At 32.5% G+C, this 27,037-nt stretch overlaps 1 protein-coding gene across 7 annotated transcripts in view; it reads right to left on the bottom strand.

The window, feature by feature from the left end:
- Positions 1-27,037, bottom strand: part of LOC108904548 (partitioning defective 3 homolog) — a 92,026-nt gene that overhangs the window by 23,534 nt on the left and 41,455 nt on the right. For 6 of the 7 annotated variants that reach the window (XM_018707146.2, XM_023456020.1, XM_023456019.1 and 3 more), the window contains exons 3-5: positions 10,062-10,265; positions 3,501-3,832; positions 108-452 (exon numbers count right to left, since the gene is read on the bottom strand). In XM_018707146.2, coding sequence (XP_018562662.1) covers positions 108-452; positions 3,501-3,832; positions 10,062-10,265 — 881 coding nt within the window. The remainder of the gene's footprint in view (positions 1-107; positions 453-3,500; positions 3,833-10,061; positions 10,266-27,037) is intronic. The other variant, XM_023456021.1, reaches the window with a different exon arrangement.

The raw sequence follows: 27,037 nt of genomic DNA, 5'->3' as shown, positions 1-27,037 counted from the left end.
CTGTCACGTCTCCAAGAGAGCCGAGATCTACTAATAATTGAATGCAACTAATTTTAAATTAATTTTGTTTATAGTGATCCTAACTAGAAAATTATTTGTAATCTTACCTTTGGAAAGGCATGTTGATGAGGTTTTCTCCGTTGATCTCTATAACGCGATCGTATATCGCCAATCTCCCATCCCTATCGATACGTCCCCCAGGTTCGATTCCCTTCACCAATAACCCCCTCTCGCGCCCCAAAGTGTCATAGTCGGGTATCACATGAATGCCCAAGGGTCCGGGTTCGTTTCGAATCACTATCAATTCACCACCGTCTGCTGAAGAAGGTAATGGACTCGTGGAGTTGTTGGCTTGACCCAAAGGTTCTTTGCGACGACTTTCTCTAGGCAGGGACGTGCTTACGTGGCTCCTGGCGGTGGCGGCGCGTTCTGCAGCCTCGGCCCAACGATAACTGCAAGAACAATCGTATTGTAATCTTTTCTTTCCCGATGATGAATTTGAGTATTATGCTTGAAATGTACTGGCTCCTCACATTTAACAACATTCCGTATAAAAAAAAAACATGTTATCAACCATTTGAACTCTATATATTGTATTGAGTTTCTAAAAATTTAACTTTCAGTTTGGAAAATGTTATAATACAAAGAATGTAACTAATTTTGACATTATTTACTAACTAAGAAAACTACTAGAAAATACTAACTAAAAATACTAACAAAAATATGTAGCCAAATGAAGACGTTTTAATGCCTATGTCGCAAGGAGTATATAGAGAATTTCTAAAGAATGGTGTACAGTAGGTAGATTTTATGCAATTTTTTTTTAATTCCAAAATGGTCCATTAGATCCAATTGAAAGTTAGTATACGTCTTTAGACTATCGACTGCAATAATCTTATGGGAAAATAAATTCTCTATTCACAGTAGTGGAGATGCAGAGCGCAACTGGTGTCGTTTTGTATTTCCTAAAAAATTATCCGTAGCATTTTCAATAAATCTTTTTTTAAAGGCATATAAAATGACACCTATTCGAGATTGATTATTTGTAACTTTTTCCAGAAAATATTTAATAAATATGTACATATTAGCATGCACGTTGATGGACAATCCTAAAATTAAAAATGGTTTACTATAAAATTTTACGGATACAGGGTATTTGTAAATAAGTGCGAAATATTTTAGGGGGTGGTTGCCGAAGTTATTTTGTGAGAAAAAGTTCATATAAACATAGGTCGAAATATGCTTCGTTTCCGAGATACAGAGTGTTTAAATTTTAATTATTTAATTTATAAATTATTTCAGTTTTAAAGAAATTTGAAAAACGTTTTAGAGGGATAACTGTGCATTTTTTGGGGTGATCCAAATATTTCTACTTGCACCAGTGGCGTTCGTACGAGAATGCTACAACCTTTTTTAAAAAAAAAATTGTACGCCACTGACTTTTTCCCTTTTTGAAATTTTTTAGAAATTCGCCATCAATTCTGAATGAAATCGGTCTTTTCAATTTTAGGATGCACCGTTTTTGAGGAAAAAAATAAAACATTTTATTGCAAGTTGTGTACTATTTTTAATTTCTGTTGATACATTATCTAGTAGGTTGCTGTCAATATTTCTAAATAAAATACAACTATCAAATTTCGAGTCGATATCTCGGAAATGAAGAATATTTCGACCTCTGTTGATATGAACTTTCACAAAATAACTTCGGCAACCACCCCTTTAAATATTTCGCACTTATTTACAAACACCTGTATAATCAAAATATGAAAGTTTGAAAGGGATATGATTTTTATAAGATTTGTTATCAAAATGTATAAAAACATGTATTGTTAATTTTCTCAGAAACGGTGCAGACTATTAAAATGTTACCAAAACTTTTTTTAAGGTACCTTCCATAACTCCCTAGATGTCCGCCACTGTAAGTGACGAAAAAACTACTGTTCCATAATGTTATTGCGATCGATAATCTAAAGAACTGTTGCACGTTATATTTGGATCTAATCTAATCTAATTCCTTATAAGGCTTACCATAAGTACAAAAAAATGTGCCAAAAAAAAAACAAAAAGCGATAATTGCAAAGGAAATTATGATGATTTCTTGGAACCATAACGTTGAAAAACTGTCATTTATGAACTATTTTGGAAAAGTTGTAATAAAGATCTTACAGATTTCAAAAATTCGCAAAATTAAAATTTGAAACGTAAAAATTGGTACAAAATCAAAACAAATACATTTGTACACTGTACTGATCTTTTCACCCCTCCTTTTTTTTGTAATTAGCAGTGAAATTAGTAGAAATATTTCACTTGGGATTTTTAAATTATCATCTGAAAGGTAAATTTAAAAACTATGGAGACTATTCAATTATGGCCATAAAAATTGCATGTCTTGGATATTATAACATTAATTTTGTCATTATTATTATGTTTTTATTTCCTCAAAAAGATTAATGTGAGATAACTTCTTTTTTTCACCAATGTTTTACACCTTGTTCTTTGTATTGTAAAAGCTAGGCACTATCTTTAAACAAGCTTTTTCCATTATATCTCAATGTTGTACATCTAAAGTTCACAAATAAACTGTATTTGGAAACAAGGATGAAAACGATATTTGTAATACATTATTTATTAATTTGTGACACCTTGTGAGACAGGGTGTCAGAAATTGGTAGGTCAAACTGCTAAATTACTTGTCTGAAAATAATAAGACTTTGGTTATGTCACTTTTAATTTGGAAATCCCGCTCTAGAGTTACAGGGTGTTAAAGGTAAGATTTTAAAAACAGATTTTTATTAGAAACTCCGTTGCTTTCTAAACATTTAACTGGGTTGAAATTTTTCACACATTTATAACTATTATAGTGACACACTTTTGAGTGATTGCAATTATACAAAAACTGAAACGCTCTTCCTCTTTTTCCTTTAGTAAGTTGTGTAGGTACTATTTTTTGGATGAAGTTATGTTATGTTCAGGTTAGTTATGTGATAGAAATCCTCAGTTTGCGTTAGACTAATAAAGAGCAAATAAAAAATTGAAACAGCATAGGTTAACACAATTAAGGAAGTAATTTTTTATATCAAAATTTTACAAGAGAGGGAAAAACTATGAAAATACAGATTTTTTCTAAAAAGAACCTCTCAATCATAGACGTGTATAGAAAAAAATTGAGGGGCCCGATGTGTTTCGATTTTTTTAAAGCAAAAATGCTCAAAAGTGTGACGGTATAATGCTACAGTGTTCCAAATTTCATTTTAGTTAGAAAACAACGGACTTATTAATAAAACAACATTTTTTAAATCTTTTAACATTCGAAAACGCGCCCAAATTAAAAATTACATTATAGAAGTCCATTCCATTATCTTTACCCCAGTAGTTTGTAATTTACGGCTTAACCTACGAATTTGTGACGGCCTGTATGGCTGATGTAAGAATTTCTATCAGTCTAGAATTGTCTTAAAAATCATGAACGAAAGAACTTGACCATTAATGATCCAACTCACCCAGCACCGTCGGCCCCCAGGAACTGCATGGACAGCCTGTTGCTGCCATCCCGCGCCACCCTTCTGAACCCGGGCTCCTCTTCTTCCTCCCTGGAGTCTTCCATCCAATCCGGACTGGCGTAACCCGAGCTGGGAGGCTCCAGAATGAGGGGGGCCGCGCTCCATCTTTTCGTGTGTTCGGGGGCGGCCGGAGGTCCCGCGGGTAACTGGTTGAGGGTGGGCTCGCTGCCCCTGCGCACCTGCAAAAGAGGCACCCCTGAGGCTATCTGTTCGCCGGTCACCTCGATGTCCGTTCGAGGGGGGTAATTGGGGCCGTACTTGTGCTCGCCGTCCTGTCGGAGGGAAACAGTTTTGATTAGGTCCAGGTGGTGCAGGACTAGGAGATCTGTCATTGTGTCTGTCGTCGCGCAATGATTCGTGCGGTTTTTAGGGAAGAAACTTAGAACAACCGAAAAGCCTTAATAACTGTTTTTGAACTGAATATTTGACGTAAATACAGTTACAAATTTTTCGCAGTCCTAGTGAAGTTTGTTTCACTGATTTTTTTTTTGTATATGTAACTTGCAGTTTAGGGTAAAATGAGTAGAGATACCTAAAGCCACAATATAGGTGTGAACCAAAAATTAGAAGTAAAAATTGTTTATTCCAAAGAAATATACTCCTCACATGGAAAAGAATTTAGTGTGAGAATATTTATTTTCTATGTAAACATATGAATACACAGGGTATCTATTAATCTCTCGAGAACATATAAGGGTTGTCAAAATTGAAATATTTGAAAAATTTGTTCCCATATTTATTTAGCCATACCCATATACAGGTCTGGTCGAACTAAACGTGGAGGTGGTAGAAATGTATACCACCAGTTGAAGAATGCGCGCGGGCAATCGCCGCACAAATACAGCCGCACTGGGCGACTGGGCCATAAATTTCAGTTGTTGACAAATTGCCTAGCAGTGCAGTTGAGAACATAAATATGTAATTAAAATATGTAGTTGGCTAAATGAACAAACATATAATACAAATTTTCTACACATTATATACGAATTAATATTATTTTTTGCCTTTAGCAGAACACTTTTTTAGGGACGCCTATGAAATTCATTAAATTTTATTGCTAGGCGTTTTTATACAAGTTCAACTGACTTTGGAAAATTATAACTAAGATTTATGTTTTGGGTTCTAACTTTAATACTATCCTGTATATTTTGATTAAATTTTGACGATGACATAGTGTATTACAGATAAGTATCCATGTTTTGATATTAAAACCAGTCTACAAAGTAACTAGAAACGGATTAGCATCAACACAGTTTTTTTAGAATGTTAACAGATGTTGCTATCGAACTGAGAATATTATTTTTAGATAACATTTTTCTTTAACAAATTCATTTATTTGGATAAATTGAACGATTTTCGAAATAAACGTAAAAATCAACAGCAATAAGTACAGTTAAATTTTTAACAAATAACAAATTATTTCATGAACACTGTTTATTTAACTTTACAAATCCAAAAACCTTAGTTTGAGAGAAACAAGTTACAGATTAAAAATAAACATTCACTAGGTAATTGTTCAAAATGAGCTACATGACACTTCAATTTTGAGTGTTTCATGCGTTAACATTAATTTATCAAATGCTTTTTTTAACCGATACCTAGATTAAGGCGAATCTGTATTATGGATACCTTCCGACCTAATCTGCCGGAATTTATTTGAGACGTCATCCAAAAGAACACATTTATTCAACACTCGTAAATACTAGAAAAGAACATTTTGAACAGTTATGGAAGTGATTGATATTTACCTTTTTCTCGTATTTTATTATTATGCAGAAAAATATGCTCATTTTTAATTTTTAACTTGTTTGTCTTAAGCTGTGACCAGCCCTTTCAAAACTTTTAGGATTTGGCAACGTTAAATAAACTATACATGAAACGATTCGTAAAAAATAAATTCTAATTGCTGCTGCCCATTTCTAAAACCGAATGATATTGAAAACTGGTTAAATTATATAAATAAAATTGGAGTACAGATGTTATCTTGATAACTTCGCCAGTAGGAATAAACAAGTGAAAATAAATTGTCTTTGATGAATAAATCTGAAATAAAATTGTTGGTATTTGAGTTTTTATTTACAAGTGGTAAACAAGTGGTAACGATCTCCAAATAGCTTAACAACGCGTATACACGAAAATTTTTCTCCAGCAGAATCATTTGCAACTAAAATTTGGTCATGTTTAAGGAACCGTGACAACAACACTTCGATGAAATGTTTATAAAAGTATTCTTTAGTAGAATATATTTGATTTGAAGTTATGTAACTGAAAAATTAGTTCGTTAGTTGTTTTGGCGAAAGAGTAAATATTACCGCTTTTTATTTAATTTCGGGATTGGGCGCTATTGACGGGAGACAAATTGATCCCGAAATCGGGGATTCCCATTTGGAAAGTATTTTAGGAAGAATATTGATCTAATTTTTTTTTAAATTTTTTATGTATATGTAGTTCAATGTTCAAATGTGCACCCGTTCAAATATTAAAATGGAACCTTCGAACACCCTGTATTTTCTGCATATTCACTGCCTGAAATATATCTGTTTTACGTGAAATCTATATGAGATATAAAGAATTAATAAGAAATAAAAAATATTTAAAAATAAATTTCAGATTCCAAAAAAATCGCATTTGCCATTTTTACCATATTTCAATAATAAAGATACATACAAACTAAGAAGTCTTTAGCTCAAGTTGTTTTCAAGTTATTTATATAATAATATGAAAATATATTGTTCTATCTCGAAAACAGCTAATTTTTCGACATGATTATATGTATAATTCATTTATTTTAACTTGTTCTACCTGGGGTATAAACCCCACGTATGATTACGTAAAAAAGTAGGCACCCATCTCACATATTAAATGATTAGAGGTTAGAGGGATAGATGCCAAGTCTATAGTCAATGGGAATGGATAATAAAATGTAGGACATTTAAAATTCTAGGTGTGTATTGATTACAAACAATAAAAATGATAAAAAATATGTGCAATTAATGTAATAAAAAAACGAAAATTAAACATTTTTATTTACTTATATGTTGTACATATCACTTTGAGCATCTTAAAGGGATATGTCGCTTTTATTAAAATATCCAATTTTTCTTTTAATTTGTTAAGAATTCAAGAGTTCTTATTTTTTCCGCCAAAGTGGTACCTAACAAGTTGTGGTAACTGCAACTCACTTGACTAACAAATACAATAAAACCTCTATTTTCACTTTTCAGCCACCTCTAAAAATGGCTAGTCGTCAAATTATAATATATTGATCCTCTCTCAACAACGGCCACAACAATATAACAGCCATTTTTACAATAAATTTACAATAATGAAAAACGACATATTTACTATCTTTGCTTTAAGAGTATACTTGAATTGGAATCTATTCTCAATGTACAAAGTTTTACTTGTTTAATAACTTATTTATTTTTTTATACACATATATGATCTAATGAGACTAATTTTATAAATATTACAGTTAAAAAAAGGTTGTTTAGGCATCTATACCCAATTTACCCTACACGAAATAATAATATCACAGTCCACTACACATTTACTATAAAACTGCCAACAAAACGAGTAACTAGTAACTACGTACACAAATGGTAATCATAAAAGATCAATGTCATACGTCGATGATGACTAAACGATGGTAGTAGCGAGTAAAGATCATCAAAATTGCACCTACTGCTTGTACCTACTTCTTTATTTAGTAATACACCTACCGCTAAATTATTTTTCTAATTATTACATAATAATGTTTACAAGAATAACGATTTTAAACATGCTCGTTAATGAGGTTTGAGAATCCCTTTACCGCAAACAAATAAATCAGAAAATTACTAAATTTAATATGCGGTTTATACAGGTGTTACGTATTATTCTTAGACATAATAAACACTTTGTTTAAAACACTGTAATGAATGACACTAGTAGGTCGAGAAAAACAACAAATCTTAAAATTTGTTATATTTTTCAGTTAATTTTAAGTTTTAGTAAGAGAAAATCTGTTTGTTTAAAAATCCAAAAAATGTATATTAACTTCGATTTCTCCAACAAAGATAGCACGATCTAATTAATATAATTATGTATATTTGGATACTTCCTACAGATCTGTATGTATGTATTCAGGGTGTCCTAGATTTAAAATTACAACTTCATTGGCAGATAAAGACACACATACCTAACCCCCTTTTTATCTTTTACTTTTCTGAGATACAGGGTGTTTTGTCTGAAGCTCTAATCCATTATAATATTGGAACTGCTATATAAGTATATCTGGAAAAAAATTTTGTGGTACCTTTTTGAAACAAAAACGGAAGCCTAATTCCAGGGATAGCTTCGATTTTTTTTAAACGTTGTCGGTAATATCACCAGTATATTGTCTTATGACAAATGTTAGTTATAAAAGGTATTGGCCTAATATTACATGAAAGCAATAATACTAATGATATTTGATACCCCTCACATAGAAAAAAATAGCTATCCATGATTCAGTAATATATTTATTTATTTTAAGTGAAGAAATTTTATTAAAAAATTAAAAAAAATATAATATTCTCGGATTGTAGGCAAGTAAATGTGTATATACAATCAAATAATCTTGAAATAAGTAAAATTTCTTGTCGTAAATAAATAATTCCGAAGAGAAGAACAATTTATTTAAATTAAGGTTATATTGTAAATGAGATATACTTATCAAATAAATGTATTTTGATTCCAAGATACGTTTTCGTATGTATATTTTAAATATACGGTATTATTGGTTAAATATCATCAATGCTCTGTTAATTTTAGTTAGACTACAACAAAGTTGTTAAAAAATAAAGGAAATGAGCCTGAGAAAATGGTTAACAAGTTCTGTTTTTGTCGTTAATATTTTTTAATCACATGGTATTCTGCCGTATTATAATCAATTTAATATCACTTAATACCACTATACGAATGACTAGATTATTTAAGTTGCAAATATTTTGAATCCTTAAGTATGGCGATATTTTACCACTACATTTTTTTTGCTTAGAAAGTTTTTTATTAAATTCATGAATACTTACAGGAAAAATGTTAGGGACTTGGATAAATACAGTACATGTGGTGCTCTCAAAGGGCCATTACGTTCAAATCAGGAAATCACTGATTATTACTGTAGGTAGACCATTATTTTTGTATTGACTTTTATTTTTTTATTGAAAAATGCTCTTTGAATGTGTTTTGACAAAATAAAATGTTGACATGATCAATACTGCATTCAAATATGCTGGTACAAATGTACACATAATAATTAACAATTATACACCCCGTCCCAATTTAATCGATCATTCCGAAAAACTGCAGGATGACCTCCAATTAAAAAACTTCCAGGACAAAAGTTGTAATGGGGCCGCACGATAATAACCTTACCCACAGGTCAAACTTAGGGGTCATTTGGAGGCCAATTTCAGAGAATTTCAAATGGAAAGCCCATTTTTTTAATACAAAAATGGAAAGATCAGGAAATTCTACGTTCAGAGAGATATGTATTATTTGATCTTGGGTCATTTGATTAATTTTTGTGGCAATTTCTATCAAACTGCCGTGGTCATGATTTATAGTCTAATTGTAACTCTGACCTTGAGCCCTGGGGGTTAAAATTAGGGGTCATTTAAGCTGATTTGACCTTCGGAGGGCCCCTAGGTATCAATCTGACTCAAGATCAAATATACATCTCTGAACGTAGAATTTCTTGCTCTTTCCATTTCTGGATAAAATAAATGAAGTTTCCATTTAAAAATTCCGAAGTTGACCTTTAAATGACCCATCTCAATTGGTGGTCATCCTGCAAAGTTATTGAATAATAAATTACTACCAAGATGTACGATCAAATATTATGGTATTATTTCATATGTTGGTCCATTGCCTTTTGTATAGTGTTTACAAACATTTGTCAGAAGGTGATACACAAGATATTATGGACATTCGAACATTTAAAAAAACCAAGGCTGGTTCTACGAAGGTAGTGCAGCGGTTTCAGAGTTACAGCGAGTTAGTAGTAGTTTCGAAGCCAACTAACAGCGCTTTGTTTCCCAATCACGTTTGTCGTTGTAACTTGAGACACCCTATATAGTGCGTCAGCTTCGTTATCTGCCAGACCTATTTGTTTCAAGGCATAACCTCGCCAGAAATACACACAGAATTAATTGCTATATCGCATACAAAATATAAATCTGATTAAAACGTCCCATCAATTGTATTCAACCTTATCTCTATTTATAAAACATCATACCGTGAAAAATTATTCGAAGATCTAGCAAATTACAGGTGGAAAACTCAAGGTTAATTTTTTTTCGATACGACGAGATACCGTGATTAAACTCATTAAAGGCTAGTGCGTTCGTGTGGAAAAAATATTTAAAAACATCATACGATCTATCCTTAGGAAAGAATTTAGTTTTAAAATACATAATAGTACCAACTCATTTTTTTTGTGACTACATATCAACGAAGAGATTAAATATAATGACTTACATGAAAAATATCTGGACTTCCCGTCCCCACGGAGCTTCCACTAGCTCCGTCCCCACCTCCATGGAGATGGGCTCCTTCCCCATCTTCGAAACTAGCTAGGATCTGCTCCCTGTCGTCGGCTACGTCGCTTAGTCGATCATCAGGGTCTAAGATACCCCCTCCTTGGGACTGTAAGTTATGGACGGACACCCAGGAGTCGGCACCCTGGAACAAACACAAAATTTAGACACAGAATCACTTATAGACTAGGCGGTAGGTATCTGTTTTGGTTTGGGTGAATCGTATATCCACGGAGATTTTTGGCTTTTTGTCTTTCAAATATCACTAGAAATGAAAATTTTTCTATGCGCATAAAAATAACGTGAGCTTAACTTTTAGCGGTACAATATGTTAAAAAAATTCGAAAAATGTCATATTTTTCTTCCTATTTAATTATGTATCCTTTCAAGAGTTGATTTTAGGCGAAAATGGAAGAGGAAAGAAATGTTTTTTGCAAAATATGTCTAATTACAAATCGAATGAATGATTATTATGGTAAAAATCGAAAAAATCGCAAAAGTGGGGTTAAAAAACAATACTTTTTAGGGAATTTTTTTGGGGTATTTAAATTGGGTATAGGACCTTTGTACTTGCCTCAAAAAAACGTCATGATATGTAGAATTATCACACCAAATTTAAGCAAAATCGGTTCGATAGATTTTACATAATAATTTTGCAATCCAGATTTTGAAAAAAAATTTGTAAATTTTCAAAATTTTGCACAGCAAATACCAGGGCCCTTAGATACTTGAAAATTTAATCACATATAGAAGGGCTCTCAAGCTTTCAAAATTATTTTGAAAAATTCGAATCCGTCAATTAAGAGTGCTCTGGCGCTTGTTTAAACATTGGTCGAATTTTTGTACTTATAAACAATTAGAACTTTGTGAATATTCAATCAAATAAAATTTTTTAAAGCAAGTTTTAAATGTTCTTGGAAAGACGCTTCTTTAAAAAAAAACAGATCGATTGATCAATTAGTACGTAGTTATAGCCGTCATTTACACTAAATGTACTGGGACATCCTGGCTAATTTTTCGAAAAATACCTTTGGTATTCCGAGTACTTACCAGGTTTAAGATTACAGTACTTTTCTTCATTGGCAACCTACTTTAAAACGTGTTTAAAATTATTTATGCAAGCGAGAAATTCAATAAAATCGTACGGGTGGTGGTGGTGGGGGGAAGAAGAGAGCGCGGCCGTTTCGGCCTGCTCGAAATTGAATCGGCTATAACTACGTACTAATTGATCAATCGATCTGTTTTTTTTTAAAGAAGCGTCTTTCCAAGAACATTTAAAACTTGCTTTAAAAAATTTTATTTGATTGAATATTCACAAAGTTCTAATTGTTTATAAGTACAAAAATTCGACCAATGTTTAAACAAGCGCCAGAGCACTCTTAATTGACGGATTCGAATTTTTCAAAATAATTTTGAAAGCTTGAGAGCCCTTCTATATGTGATTAAATTTTCAAGTATCTAAGGGCCCTGGTTTTTGCTGTGCAAAATTTTGAAAATTTACAAATTTTTTTTCAAAATCTGGATTGTAAAATTATTATGCAAAATCTATCGAACCGATTTTGCTGAAATTTGGTGTGATAATTCTACATAACATGAAGTTTTTTGAGTCAAGTATAAAGGTCCTATACCCAATTTAAATACCCCAAAAAACTTCCCTAAAAAGTATTGTTTTTTAACCTCATTTTTGCGATTTTTTAGATTTTTGCCATAATAATCATGATTCATTCGATTTGTAACTAGACTTGTTTTGTAAAAAATTTAATTGCAAACATTTTTTTCCTCTTCCATTTTAGCCTAAAATCAACTCTTGAAAAGATACATAATTAAATAGGAAGAAAAATATGACATTTTTCGAATTTTTTTAACATATTGCGCCGCCAAAAGTTAAGCCCACTTTTTTTATGCGCATAGAAAAATTTTCATTTCTAGTGATATTTGATAGCCAAAAAACCAAAAATCTCGATATACGATTCACACAAATATGGCTTTTTGAAACAGATACCGTCTGGACTATTATATTAGTCTACAGGGTGTAACAGCAATAATGGAAAATTTTACGTCAAGTTCTGATAGATATCTCAATCAAAACTCTTTATTTTTCAATTAGTATAATACTCATATAATTTGCACTTATGTATAAGTATACTACAAATAATTAATAATGCTTTCCAAAATGCAGTAAAAATACTATTTCATGTAATTTTACATTTATATGTATTACAGACATGCATACACATTAAAATACAGATACACTTTATTTTATATTTAGGATTTACAGTGTATATACATTATTTTTTCTTTGTAATTTACACAAATCACTGTAGTTTTGCAATAAAATTACTTATGGAATAAATTTCAAACGACAATATATTTCATCACCTTTAACTCAAGACAATTTTTTTTTTCTATTTTAAGAGCTCCTCCCGAGGATTCTGTCACATCTTGTATTCCCTGTAATATATTGCTATTCTGTAAGAAAGAAATGCGTAAATCAGGCTCTAGAACTCATGGTAATAAATTCACACACTGTACACTGAAATTGCATGTGGCCGTGCTTAGGTTAGGTTATCCATCGATTGTCTCATCTATGGCGTACTGATGAGGATTAAGTGCGAAACCGATGTATGTTTGGTGGGTTTGTCTGATGAATGATCATAGCTGTTTACTAGTATTCCTGGTATAACTCAATACTGGTCGGGGCATGTAGCCAGCAGAGTAGTTGTTTCCCGCAGTATCATCAGTTAAAAATCGATTCGCCTAATTGGTGCTAGGTCGTGCTTTAACATTGAATAACAGGGAGCATTCATAGATACAGCATTCTGCTTATACCTAGGTACATATTTTTCTGTAAGTTTAATGTAACTTCTCTGTAATTTTACACTGACGATGTTGTGATACAGATTCACAGTTTTACAATAAAATGCATTATTTCTGGGTAATTGTTCAAGATTTCCAAAGTTATAATAAAGGAAAATGAGTTTAGCTACATTAATGTCGTGTAATTTTTCTTCCTAAAACTCTTTTGCAGTATGGTCATGTCAAAAATCGTTGTGGAGTTATTCGCCTTAAAAGAAAGAAGTTTGAAAAACAAATTCCAATTATAACTTCCAAGTCGTTACCATGACAGCAATGAAATTTGGGCAAATGAAGTACCTCATCTTAATGTTCATTTCCAAGCTTAAACACAGTACAGTATATCAGTCGATATCTTGCACCGTTTCTGAGAAAATCGAATTTTATTTACAACGTACATTTATTGTATCAAAAATGTGAACATTTTTGTAAAAATCTTGGTTTCTATAGAATTAAAAGAAAAAAGAGAACTGTAAAGTAAGCTGTTTAATATGTGCACCTTGAACTTCAATGCATTTTCTGAAATTGCTCAAGCACCTTGCTGTACTCGAAATAGCATGTGGTGATCATTTCTAATGATGTCGGAGTATGTAATTATGCGATTTAATAATTCTTCCCTTCTATTTATAGGAGTTTGATAAATAAGACTTTTAAGATGGCTCCAAAGAAAAAATCCAGAGGATTAAGATCGGGAGACCGAGGCAGCCACGGAAAAGGACTACCTCGACCGATCCATCGATGGGGAAATGTGGCCCTTACTGCCCTGCTAAGTGGTGCACCATCGGGCGTAAGCCATATGTTGTTTCAAATATTTAAAGGGACGTCTTCCAATAAATAGTTAAGGTATTCTTGCAGTAAATGGAGGTATTTATCCCCATTTAAAACGTCATCAATGATATGTGGTCCCACTAAGTACATAGTTTCCAATTATTCCCATCTATACATTAATGATAAATTTTTGTTAGTGTTTTGTCTGAATAATAGCATGGGGGTTTTCGTCACTTCAAATATGCAAATTCTATTTGGAAAGCGGTTGCCGTAAATCTGAACAGCTTCAGAAGCATTACATTCTGCAGGTTCCTACATTAGATGAATATCTGCAGATTCTTCATAGCTAAAATCCTCCATCAACAAATGGCGTCAAAATGATTTAGAACAAATATCTAACTGCTAATTTTACATACTTGTTGACAATCATCTCAATTTCCAAGATTTTTACAAAAATGTTAATATCGCATTTTTGATACAATACATGTATGTGGTTAACAAAATTCGATTTTCTCAAAAACGGTACAAGATGTCGACTGATCTATGGTATACCTTTTTTTTTTTTTAGCAAAGTGAGAGAGGAATCGATCTATGAAAGAAAAAGGCCAAATTTGGCAACGCTGTCGGAGATGTACACATTTAAATGGATAATTTCGTCTGCGCCTGTATAATCCAGGCATATTGAATATCAGTTTAAATTTGGAAATGAACATTCTCATGACTTACTTTAATTGCCCAAATTTCGTTGTTGTCATGGTAACGACATAGAAGTTATAATTGGAATTTGTTTTCAAACTTCTTTCTTTGAAGGCGAATAACTCCACAACGAAGCCTGATAGGATTTTTTTTTTATGAAGTACTACAACTATTTTGAGCTCCCCTGTATACCCTTTTATTTTTGACATGACCTTTCCGGACACCCTGTGTATAGTCTGAAACTTTTTATTATTTTGACCATAAATTCTGTCACACCCTGTAAGTGTAAATTTAGTAACTTCCTTCTAACTTTACGCTGGACATATATTTTGTTATAAATTTCATATAACTTTCCTGTAATTTTACATCCACGATTGCCCTGACAATTGCAGTTTTACAATAAAATTACATAATTTTGGGTAAAACTTCAAAGGAAAACGTATTTTTCAACTACATATATATCTAATCCACTATATTATGATGAGTTGCATCACTCTGTACCTGCCGTAACATATTTCTACTCCGCGAGAGAGTAATGTGGATTGTGGATGGTTCTGCATGTACCAGTTTCTTCCATAAAAATTATCTCAACTGTGATATATCTCCCAGTCTGGGTTACTTATTTACGACAAAATAAACGAAGCAAAAATGCGGAGCTGCCCATGTTACGCCTAAGAACCCGTCTTAAGCAACGGGTATCCAAGAGCTCTTTTCAAGGACGATGGTAGCAGACATGAACGACGTCCGTGTCAAATCGCTCGGTTTTTTTTTCCGGTTAATTTGCTGAAAATTATTATTTAGAGGATGTGACTGGAAACGACCGAGGTGTTAAGGTGATAATTCGCGAAACAATAGGTGTACCACAAGGCGTTGCGCCGGGCGAAGGTTTTTTTCAAAGGGTGTTAACGACCTGTATGTATGAGTCGCGAACAATTATTCCCAAAGAACTTCGTGTTACCCAAGAGTGCTCGCTTTGTCTTTTTGGTACGTTACGATTTATTAATTATGTGAATAATGGTTAGTTATAAAGATCGTGCCTATATTGAAAAAAAATCAATTTATTGCATTTAGGAAACGCTGAATAAAATATAAAATTTAAAAAAGTTCCGTAATAAAACTGTATAATATAGATTTGAGTACAAGCCGTAAATACGATCATTTTGTAGACTGAATCTTGCAAAATATAATTTATAGCCGATTCCCTTTTTTTTTAATTTGCTACATTTTATTGTCACATCCATACGTTTGCCTAATGTGACAATTTGAATCACTAGTAGCTGTTACACATTTTATTTACATATATGTAAATAAAAAATTTATATGTACTAAAATCGTTCCGGTTGTGAAGTTTTCAATATTGCCGAATGCGAATGGAGCAAGCAAAAATTAGGTCCTAAAAATATATCAAAAACTTCAATCAATTTATGCGAAAGGTACAAAAGATGAAAAATTCAGCGTATTTTTTAAAATGACACTTTTATTTATAGGGGTGCCACTTTTTGAAATACCAGGGAATTTAAGACCAATATTTTAAACAAACACTTGACATGTTGCTTGACAAATAATGATAATCCTTTTCTAATACATGATTATGGCACTATTTGGTCATACAGTCCGCGCGAATTAGTTTGTTTTCGAAAATCGGACCTAACTCGAATTTTATGGGCTTAAAATTAAGTAAAAAATACACAGAATAAAAGCCTAAATTTGTGTATTTGTAGAGGTCGAGCGTCATATTGTTTATAACAAAAGAAAAAAACTGCTCTTTTTTCAGTTTTTCGCTTATATCTCCGAAATTAAGCCTCTAATCGACATGAGGTACACTTATCGATTTTGTTCCTGAGGAAATTTGCTACAAGGATAGGCTTTTAGCTCGGATCAACACGCTTTATTTTTAAATTCATGTTTTTTGAGCACTATTTGATGCAATTGGTTTGAAATCTGTATTTTAAAAAATCGCCGAGAAAAGGAACCTAGTTACCTTTTTTTTGGTTTTTTGTTAATAACTTTTTTATTTTACAACTTAAAAATCTGAAATTTACAAAGGCGTGAGATAATGTAATTACCTTTCAATCCTTTTTTGCCGAATTTCGATATTTTGATTTGGGCAGAAGATATACGCCCTCGCGTTTTCGAATTTATAATTTTGCAATAGGCCGCCATTTTGAGATTGGAGGTCCGGATTGCGGGTATTTGTTGAGCACCTCAACAGTTATTTTTTCCTGTAGTTTCATCTAATTTCAGTCAAATTCGTCCTTTTTATTTAATTCTGAACATTTTGCACAAATTTTTTTCCACCACTAATTTTGCAATGTAAAACAAATTTTGCGAGCTTTCGCAAAAGCCTATCCTTGTCGCAAATTTCCTCAGAAACAAAATCGATAGATATACCTCATGTCGATTAGTGGCTTATTTTCTAGATATAAGCGAAAAACTGAAAAAAAGCAATTTTTTTTTCTTTTGTTATAAACAATATGATCGACCTCTACAAATACATAAATTTAGGCTTTTTATTTAATTTTCAAGTCCATAAAATTCGAGTTCGGCCCGATTTTTGAAACAGGCATGTGTCTGGTCTAATTTGCTCGGATTAATACTTCTAATTATTAGGAATAGAGTCATCAAATTTTGTATCAGTTCAATCGCAAGAAAACATTCTATCCAAATAAGTAAAAATATGTAAGATATTCCGTTCAAAAATTTGAATTTCTGTTGTACCTGATGCAAATCTGGCAACAATGTGATTGATGAAACTCCGTCCAAAAACTTTTCATTCTGTAGTTACAGATCAAAAATTATAGTGACATTGTCGCTATGTTATTATATTTCTTATTCATTGAATTTTATAAATATAATTACTCACAATATTTACTGAAACAAAAATATAGCACAGATAAACCAAATTCATTTGAGCTCTGAGGGTAGGATGCGCAGTGGTAAGGGAGTGAGGTGGGGAGACTACATATACATTTACTATGGGTTCTCTGCTGCATGCATTTCCATTTCATTCTACATCTCGTATTGATTTACGCTCAAGTGAAATTTGTCAAGTTGTACGTAGATTGAAATGATATTCGCATTGTCCTATCCACAAATCCGATCCTATTCAGTCACCTTTCCATATAGAAAGGAAAAATCAAGATAATAAATATTCAAATGCGATGCAAAAACATTGATTCTGTTATGCATTTACTTGCGTATCTCGCAGATGTCCGGAAGTTTTCCCCGGCTTCTCCCAAGGATAAACGCAATTATAGTAATCATTATCTTACTACTTTGCTACCGCGTACGGATATCGAAAATTCATTTGTTCCCCACGTTTCTCTCCAGACACTTCCGAAATTTATTGAAGCGTGATAAATTATAGAATGCGTTCAGCTTCGTTCGACTTTTTGTTTTGGATCCTCATTTGTTTTGGTTTCAGAAAACCGTCAGTGGTTTGACTCGACTACAACTAACACTAGATCCAAATTTCTTCTTGCCCCCTGAAACCCCAGACTTGAATTGTCGGAATAAATTCTTATAACAAAATGACGTAAATATGATGTAAAAACTTAAAGATACATACTTAAAAGTTTACACGTCAAAGTGACGTCAATTTCTTATAGGAAATAATTATTTCAATTCAGGAATAGGATCGCAGGAAAATTGGTTCATGGGCAAGTCTCGCGTCATGGGAAAGCGCATATATATAATTTCATATTTTCTTTCATATCCCTGCTAAAGGACAGTTCTAAGGTAAATGTTTATCTGCTGCGATTTTAAGAATTTGGAAGTCGTTGTATCTTTCATTAAATCCTATATTTAAAACAAACTACTAACAATCAAATAGATTACCGACACTTAAAATGGAATACAATACAACTGTAGAGGCAATGTTACAACTAGAGATCGGAAATGTTAGGTAGGTATTCTTCACTTTAGGACCTACTAAACCGTCTTCAACCCATCTACGCGGTGCCAAATCCGGTAATATAGATATCTATCTCAGTACTAAACTTTGGGAGTTAAAAGTTTCTCGAATTTATCAAAATTCAGACTAGACTAGGTAGTGGTAGGGCAGTACAATTGTCAACTACAATTCTAAGTATAGCTTAACAACTCTTCCGAGTCTGGCAGATTCTAAAGATGGGTAAAATCTAGAGAGCCCAAATGTATCTGCGGAGTGCGGATCCATCATAGGAAGTGTTCGAACGTCGACCTTACTATTCATTAACCAGGAACGTATACCAGGCTAATAGTATAGTGTACTCCAAATATTAGGTATATTTGCATTATTTATTATTCGTAACACAATAAGAATGAGAAAAAAAAAGGCGAAGTTGAAATCAGTACCATCCCGAAGAGGCGCTAGACACTCCACCACTGATAGAGGGCGCCCTATAACCTAGGATCCCGGTAAAATCGACCACCATCAACAGATTAGACTCTAATCTGTTTTTACATACCCCTAATCATTAGCGGTATGGAAAAACGAACTGATAACATCAATCCGCGACAGTCATAGATAGAGCAAATCTTATAGACGAGTCCCGAGCTCTTTTTTCAAGAAAACAACATTGGCGCAAACCGCATTTCTCTATCTGTTATCGTTTTCGAGTTACAGGGCGTTTCTCGATTTTAGGCTAAACCGACTGGTACCTTTTCCTGTTTCCCTTTAATACATTCGATGACATAAAAATACATGTGATAATATTTTTAGTTTTTGTGATACCTATGACCAGAACTTGTGTTTTTTATATGGAACACTCTGTATTTTATTTCAACCACGTTGTGGATATGTTCTTATATGTTATTTCACAACGAGCGTCACGATACCTGGCGCGCACTTTGAAAATTTTGCTCTCCGCAGCAGCAAATATTAATTAATTCTATTCATTATTCAAATACGCATTGAGGAGAGGTGTATGTAAGTAACAACAGCCATCATCTGATTTTAACCTTAGGTTTACTCACTCAAGACAGCCACAATACACCGAATATAATTTTTCATCCATAAAGAGTACCTACACGACCAGACCAACGTATGTGTGAATGTTGAATTATTAAAGGCTCTTCGATATCAGAAACTAGAAACATATATGTGTGACTTTCATTCACTCAAGTGACAATTTCAAACCTACAACGCACTCGGCGCGTAGAACCGCAAAAAGGACGCACAAGTCGCGGGTAAAAGCCACCGTGCTGTCCTTCCGGCGGCAAGAACGAAACCAAGGTCTCAGTGAAAGTGATCCCGCGTACGAGATGTGAAAAAAAGCGGACAGGTATCAGACGGACAAGGCGTGCACCGGCGACTTTCTTCTCAAGGTCTTTCACCTAAAGACGAATTAGCCGAAACTGTCGTAAGTAACGAGGAGTTCACTTTCGGCCTCGGCGGCTGCTTGAAAGAAAAGCTGCGTACGCTACGTGATTAATTGGGATTCACGACCAGTTTCCAAAATTAACAATGTCGGTCAGGAAGTCGAAGCAATTTTAATGTACTCTAATAATTTCACAAATTTTTACTTTACTTTCAATTTTAAATCAATGGATGCAAGCGTTATTTTAATGTAAAGTGGTCATTTTTATTTTAACATAATTTTTTCGTATACATTCGCTAATACTACATTTTCATTATTAAAATTCATAAAACCGATCATAAAAGAAGTAAAAAAAGTCATACCATAACGTGATTTTCATAAATTTAAACGTAAAGTTTGTCTATTATACGACCACTGCTACTAATTTAGGGACGACTTGGACAAAGAGTTGCAAAAACAGGAATCTGCCAATAACTGGATGAATGATTTTGACTGAATATTTTTGAAATAGAAAAATAATAGAATTCTTTTAACAATTTATTTTTTTATCAAGTTCCCATTTCGTTTAAATTAAATTATTGTAAACAAAGTTGGCTTTTTAACTAATGATATAGTGGGAAACAACTACTCTGCGGATTATAACTCTATTCATCAGAATACAAGAATTATACCCGCAATATTTAATAAACAACATGATTCTTCAGTAATGCTTTGTGCCAGCAGGCATTGACAATTAAGTTATGCACTACTGGAAAAAACTAAAGGAACAAAAAACGTTCGTGAAATTTTTGGTGATTTTCTTAGTTAAAAATGATCGTGTGGAGATAAACAAAAACGCATTTTGAAGTTTTAAGTATCTACTTTCAAGATTCAAGACAAAAATGAGCTACGGTTATCTAATAATCAAAATACCTCGGGGAAAAAATTCCATTTTCTTTTTAGGTTGTTTATGGACTGTAAAATGTTATTTATCATTCAATCGTCGATGTCTCGGCAGCCAATAATCGCACAGAGACCTTTCAAAAATCAATCTGAAGCTGAATAAATGAGTTAATTGATCCCTTTATTTGTTGAGTTTGAAAAAAATTTCCTAAGCCGTGGACAAAAAAATTTTGGGGAATTTTTTCCCGAGCTATTTCTTTTGATTGCTCGATAACCATAGTTAAAAAAAAATTTTTGACTAAAGATCTTGAAACTGGAAACTTAAGGCTTCAAAATGCTTTTTTTGTTTATCCTGATACGACCATTTTTCACTGATTGTGAGATAGTCTTTCGAAAATAACTAACAAATTCAAAAAAATTTGTTAGTTATGTTGTTCCTTTAATTTTTTCCAGTAGTGTATATTTAGCTCATGCTCAAAACATGTTGGTAACAATGTAAATAGCTAGATCATTCATCGCTCGTCGTGCCTTTATCATTCTGATGAAAACAAATAAGTGCGCCACTGGTCTGACTGTTAATTCTGCTGACGAATGATGTTAGCTGTTTATTAGATACTTGCGGGTGCAATTCAATTCTAGACAGCGCTGTAGTCCGCAGAGTAGATGTTCCACACAATATCATTAGTTAAAAAGTTTATTTCGCCTAATGTGACACTAGTCATGCTTTCATAGTATCTACAAATTAGTAGGTCGCTCTCTGCCACAGAGATACAAAAATGCTTTATGCAAGTAGGCTTGAATAACACTGACAATAAAGTATAACATACGCTGCAAGTTATATCTCACCCACTGAGTTGGTTTTGTTGATTATTGCCAATCTGATGGAGACAGGGTGTTCTGATTTTTTATTTTTGAAAATTGTATTAGCGATTTTTTAACCGAAATCTAATAACATCGAGTTATTCTACACTCTTTGGATTGGCACCACTATTTTTTTCAATTACTAAAAGTTAATTTTGCAAGAAAAAATGTAAATCGTTCGTGCAAAAGTATTAATTGCCCTCTTTTTTCGATATTAATTGTGAAAAAATGAAAATAATGTACCTAATATGAAAAAAAATAAAATATACGTATTAGGAACTGTTGTTATATTTTAAAATTTTATATACGGATTTAAAAATGAATAAATCTTTAGAAAAATTAGTACGATGACATTTTAAGTGGTGATTAGATAAACGTAATTGTCATTAGATTTCATCGATACGATTTTTCAAAAATTGGCCACTAACATTAACCTAGTAAAATAATTTTCTTTTTGTATCTGTACCAGTTATATGGAGATACATGCCCTCAAAAAGAGATAAAATGATTTTCTAATATGTATAAACACTAGTTTTCTACAATTATTGTAGAATGAATCCAGATATAATAAATCATTAAGTTTTATTTCATAGAGTGCATAATAATTAATAACAGTACTTATGACAGCTGCTGAAGGTTAAAGTTTTACAAACATCTTCGCCCACTTTACATTGTTTATTTATGCTAATTTGTACTTTGACGTTGCTGTTTTATTTGTATATCTTATTTGATCAAACTTTCTTTACCTCACACAACACACAAGCCCTCTACAAAAAGATGGAAGTACTTATATGTACATATGTAAAGTACTTCAATAATATAACAAAAATCATATCAAATTTACTATATCCTGAATTATCGTTTGTCACAAACTTTAATTTTATCCTTAAATTTCAGAATGAAAAAGTAGGGATTAAAACGAATACTTTTTATCATTATTTCCACGAGATAATTAAATAAAAATTGCACATTTTATGCAGAATCCATCACCGCATTCGCATAAAAGACAATTGGCTTATTATTATTAATTACAAAGTTAATAGAAACTTCTCGGACACCTGATAATTAACTTTGCTTTCTCACGATTCGCACTGGCCGGTTATCGGAAAGGTTATAATGAAGAAAGTCCGTGTTTTCTCCCGACAAGTATCACTAAACCCGATTTTATGTCAACGAAATTTGCGACACATTACATATTAACTAAAAAAAATTCCCCATACACCTATGGAAATTTCTCTCGGGAGAAAACAGCGTGATATATCATTAGTCGCCGCTGATTGCAGTGCTTAATTATCATTTAGAATGTAGTAATTAACGCTAAGTGGGTGATTATTTTAATAGACTTACCTGACGGTCTCGATAGATGACCGGAAATAAAGTCGATGGTCGTGTGTACAAGTTTTCTACACTTCCGATTTCCTAAAGCAACAGTTAAAATCAAATGGGAAATACGAGGTCTAGAAAGTAATTGAACTTTTTGAATTACGTGCATAACCTCTTCTGTAAACAGATGTTCTTGGATTGTTCATATCTCACTTAGTTTTCGTGCTATTGTTTTTTTTTTGAGTCTATAAGTGTTAGTAACGATTTTTTAAATGTGCGATTTTCTGGAATAATGATGAAACGTAAAATTTTGCGTGAATCTTTCATGGAAACGTTTCAACTTTCGAAAGAAGCTTACGGAGATGATGATCAGGGTCGTACGTAAAGTTACGATGATGTTACGAAGTGGTCGTCAGTCAATTGAAGACAAAGGATATGGAAAACCATAACACAAATGTTGTCTTGCTTTATGAAAAATTAAAACGATATCCATCAACTCCGTTGCTATACACGTACGCCATTTTTGACACTAAAAAAGGTAATGTAAATACTATCGGAAAAACCTTAATACTCAAATTTTTTATCTTCTGAACTATACTCTGTTTGGAAATGAAAGAGAGTAATAAAACCTGGGCGTGCTAATATTTCGTTTCAGGTAATTATCGGGTAACACTAATGCTAACAGGTAATGGGTGTACATTAGTATATTTTACTGGATACATCATAGGGTAGGAGCCAGTGTATTGTAACAGATCAATCCAGTCTTAGAGCTGAATATACGAAGACATGCTAGTGCAGTAGAGTAAAATTCGACTTGTGTTTAGTGACTAAAGTACACTCATTTTATTTTAAAAAAGAAATACCAACGCTAAACAAAATTTTAAGTGAACTTTCAGAGGACAACGATTTGCCAAAATTCAGTAGAAGCAAATTATGGGCCGTCTTACGAGAATTGAATTTTTGCTGGGAAAAGCGGAACAGGAAGTCAGTTCTTATCGATAAAGATAAAATTATTTGTTGGCGAAGATCCTACTTAAGATCAATTAGAAAATTCCGTGATGAAGGGAGGAATATTTATTATCTAGACGAAACTTGGGTCAACGAGGGATATACTGTAATAAAAGTATGGCAAGATAAAAATGTAAAAAGTTTTCGACAAGCATTTTTGGATGGACTTTCAACAGGGTTCAAGGCACCTTCAGGTAAAGGGCGAAGATTAATAGTGACACATATAGGTAGTGCCAGTGGTTTTGTAGATGGCGGTTTACTTTTATTAGAATCTAAAAATACAGGTGACTATCACGAAGACATGAACGCAGATGTTTTCGAAGAGTATTTTACACAGATGTTGGATCTTATTACTCCGGGGTCTGTAATTGTCTAGGATAATGCCAGTTACCATTCACGGCAGACCGAGCGGACGCCTACGACTGCTTGGAGGAAAGCCGATATAATTCAATGGTTATCCGGAAAAAACATTTCTTTTGAAACAAATATGGTGAAAAAGGAACTTTTGACACTTGTCAATCTTAATAAAGATCAGAAAAAATATGTTATCGATGAAATGGCAACAAATCGCCAAATAACAGTACTACGGTTACCAGAACTTAACCCAATCGAATTAGTCTGGGCGTAGGTAAAAGGAGATGTAGCGCGAAATAATATGACGTTTAAATTAAGTGACGTGAAAATTTTGTTAAAAAATTCCTTGGAACGAGTAACTGCAGATAACTGGCAAAGATGTATACATCATGTACAAAAAGAAGAGGAGAAAATGTGGGAACTCGATAATTTAATTGACATTACTGTGGAACCTATCGTTATCAATCTAGGAGACGAAGATAATTCATCAGAATATTCAGAGGATGAATTTTAATATACCTACTTTTTTATTTTCTTTATTGTACATTTATACAACACTACATTTACTCACCATAATTTGAATTTTCAAAATACATATATTTTTGCGTGGAATAAAAGTCTATTAATTAAATTTAAATAAATATTTTGATAATAATATTGAATAATTTTATTAGAATTACTAAAAACCCTCTTAACCCGGTTATGATGCTTAATGTAGCCTCATGTTTTGAAATGCTGTTTTTATATTGTTTACTTATAAGAGAAATGGACCGAGAAATTGAAGCGGCATAGACAAAGACGGATTGTCGGGGATTAAATTTTAGCTACCTGCTACAATTTAGTACAGTCCGATCGCACAAAGTTTTGTTAAAAATAGAACTCATCTATACGGAAAATACATAATATAAAAATATTGAATATAAGCACCAGTACTACATTTATTTATGATTTGCATACATAATGAGCCCTTATTACTCTCTTTCATTTCTAAACAGACTATATATGTCCATCTCCTTTTGTTATCGAGATACAGAGCGACAAAATAAAAATTTTCAAATAGAATTTTTACGAAAATTTCCAAACGGTGCGAAATATTTTTATGAAATTTAGTACTTTAGTCCTTAATAAATAAAAACACATAATTTTTAAACCACGATGTGCAAAACGGTATAATTTTAAGAAAAGGAGACTAAAGTGTACTTATATGAATTAAAAAACACTTTTAGTTCTTTACCATAGGCACTATCTTTTACATTAACTAAAATGTAATTTTTAATTACAAGGATTAAAAGTTGGCTCTAAATTGTGACCTAACATAATGATGAGTTGTGATCTAAAATAATTTTTAAAAGTCCTAAAAGATTACGAGTTACACTTTAGTTCACTGAACTAGAGACTAAAACTTGAATTAAAACAACATTTTAATCCACGTACAAAGAAGTTATTTCGATTAAAATATGGGTTACAGATAGACAGTCATGTGCAAAGAGAAATGCAATTTACGTTTTAATATTTATTCATTTGTATCCATTAAAAATATATTCCATTATTTCACAATTAACATTCAATGGTCTTAACAAATACACTTATCATTCCAGTTTAATTAGCCTAGTTCTTACGGCTTGTCTTTTACAACCAAATCGCTTTACTTTTACTCTTTCGCGCCCGTACTTGAAACGTAGCTCGCAGGTCGCCCGTAAAAAATTCTAAGCAGACCTGAGGCGACCGGGTAGACGCCAGGAAATTGGAATCGTCTTATAGGTCAGGTACGAGTCGTAAAATTTAAAAACGAACCTGTTGAATGACGAACATTTTAATTTTATGGAAGGCTAATTGGATACGGTCGCGCTGGCAAACTGGTTCGGGCTCATACTCGGCTCTTATGAACCATAAAAGTGTAATAGGAGACTTCTATGCTACACGGAAAGCAAATGTAGCGTACAAATATGTGCAAGAAAAGTTACATTTCTGAAAACGTGGCAAATATTGCCGTTGTTTACGTTTACAGAGTATTTTCTAATGATAACGTGTGGAACTCTTTTAAGTACTTGTTTTTTTTATTAGTTCTTAGTTCACAGTTGAGAATTTTTTAATTAAGAAACGATTATTTTTTGAAAATATAATACACTAGTCTCAAAAATTATAGTTTAAAAAAATTCAACATTTTTAGGTGCTGCTAGCCGAAAGTTATCTAACCTAGCGGACAAGATTCCAAATCCAAACTGTTGATATTGCAGAAAATAACAAACTACTCTATGGCCACAACATACCCCTACTAGCATTGAATCACACCAGCAACATCTAGCAAATTGCTAGTAATTAATGATTGTTTAAAATAAGAAAAAAAAAATGTCTAAATATTATGAATACAAAAACAAATAATCTGACATAGTAAAACTATTAAACCATGCAATCTCTCAAAGAAATATATTGTATACTATAATTATTTATTAATTCTATTCCTAAGAAGGCTACCTGAAGAAACAATCCTAATAAAGTGTGGAAATAGTAAGATATTTCTATAACAGCTATCTTTATGTATTGGTCTTTGTTAGGGGTTATGTTAGAACAACAAAAATTCAAGACATTTCATTTTGGAATATTATTTATTAATAACTAGCTGTATACTAGATGTTGAAGGTGTGATTCAACGCTAGTAGGGAGGGGAAAAAAGCCTATAGAGTAGTTGTTTCCTGCAATGTATATAGTTAGAAATCTTGTTTGTGAGGTACGATATCTTTTGTATAGTTTTGGTATCATAACACTTTTTGACTTATTTAATGATTGAATTAGCCTAATACCTTTATAATGGAATAAAAAAAGAATAATTAACCGTGTTGTTTATATACCTATAAACAGTATTTTTTTTAAG

The sequence above is a fragment of the Anoplophora glabripennis genome, unplaced genomic scaffold (genome assembly GCF_000390285.2).
Source record: "Anoplophora glabripennis isolate ALB-LARVAE unplaced genomic scaffold, Agla_2.0 scaffold99, whole genome shotgun sequence".
NCBI lineage: Eukaryota > Metazoa > Arthropoda > Insecta > Coleoptera > Cerambycidae > Anoplophora > Anoplophora glabripennis.
This window is presented reverse-complemented; position numbering and strand designations above follow the sequence as displayed.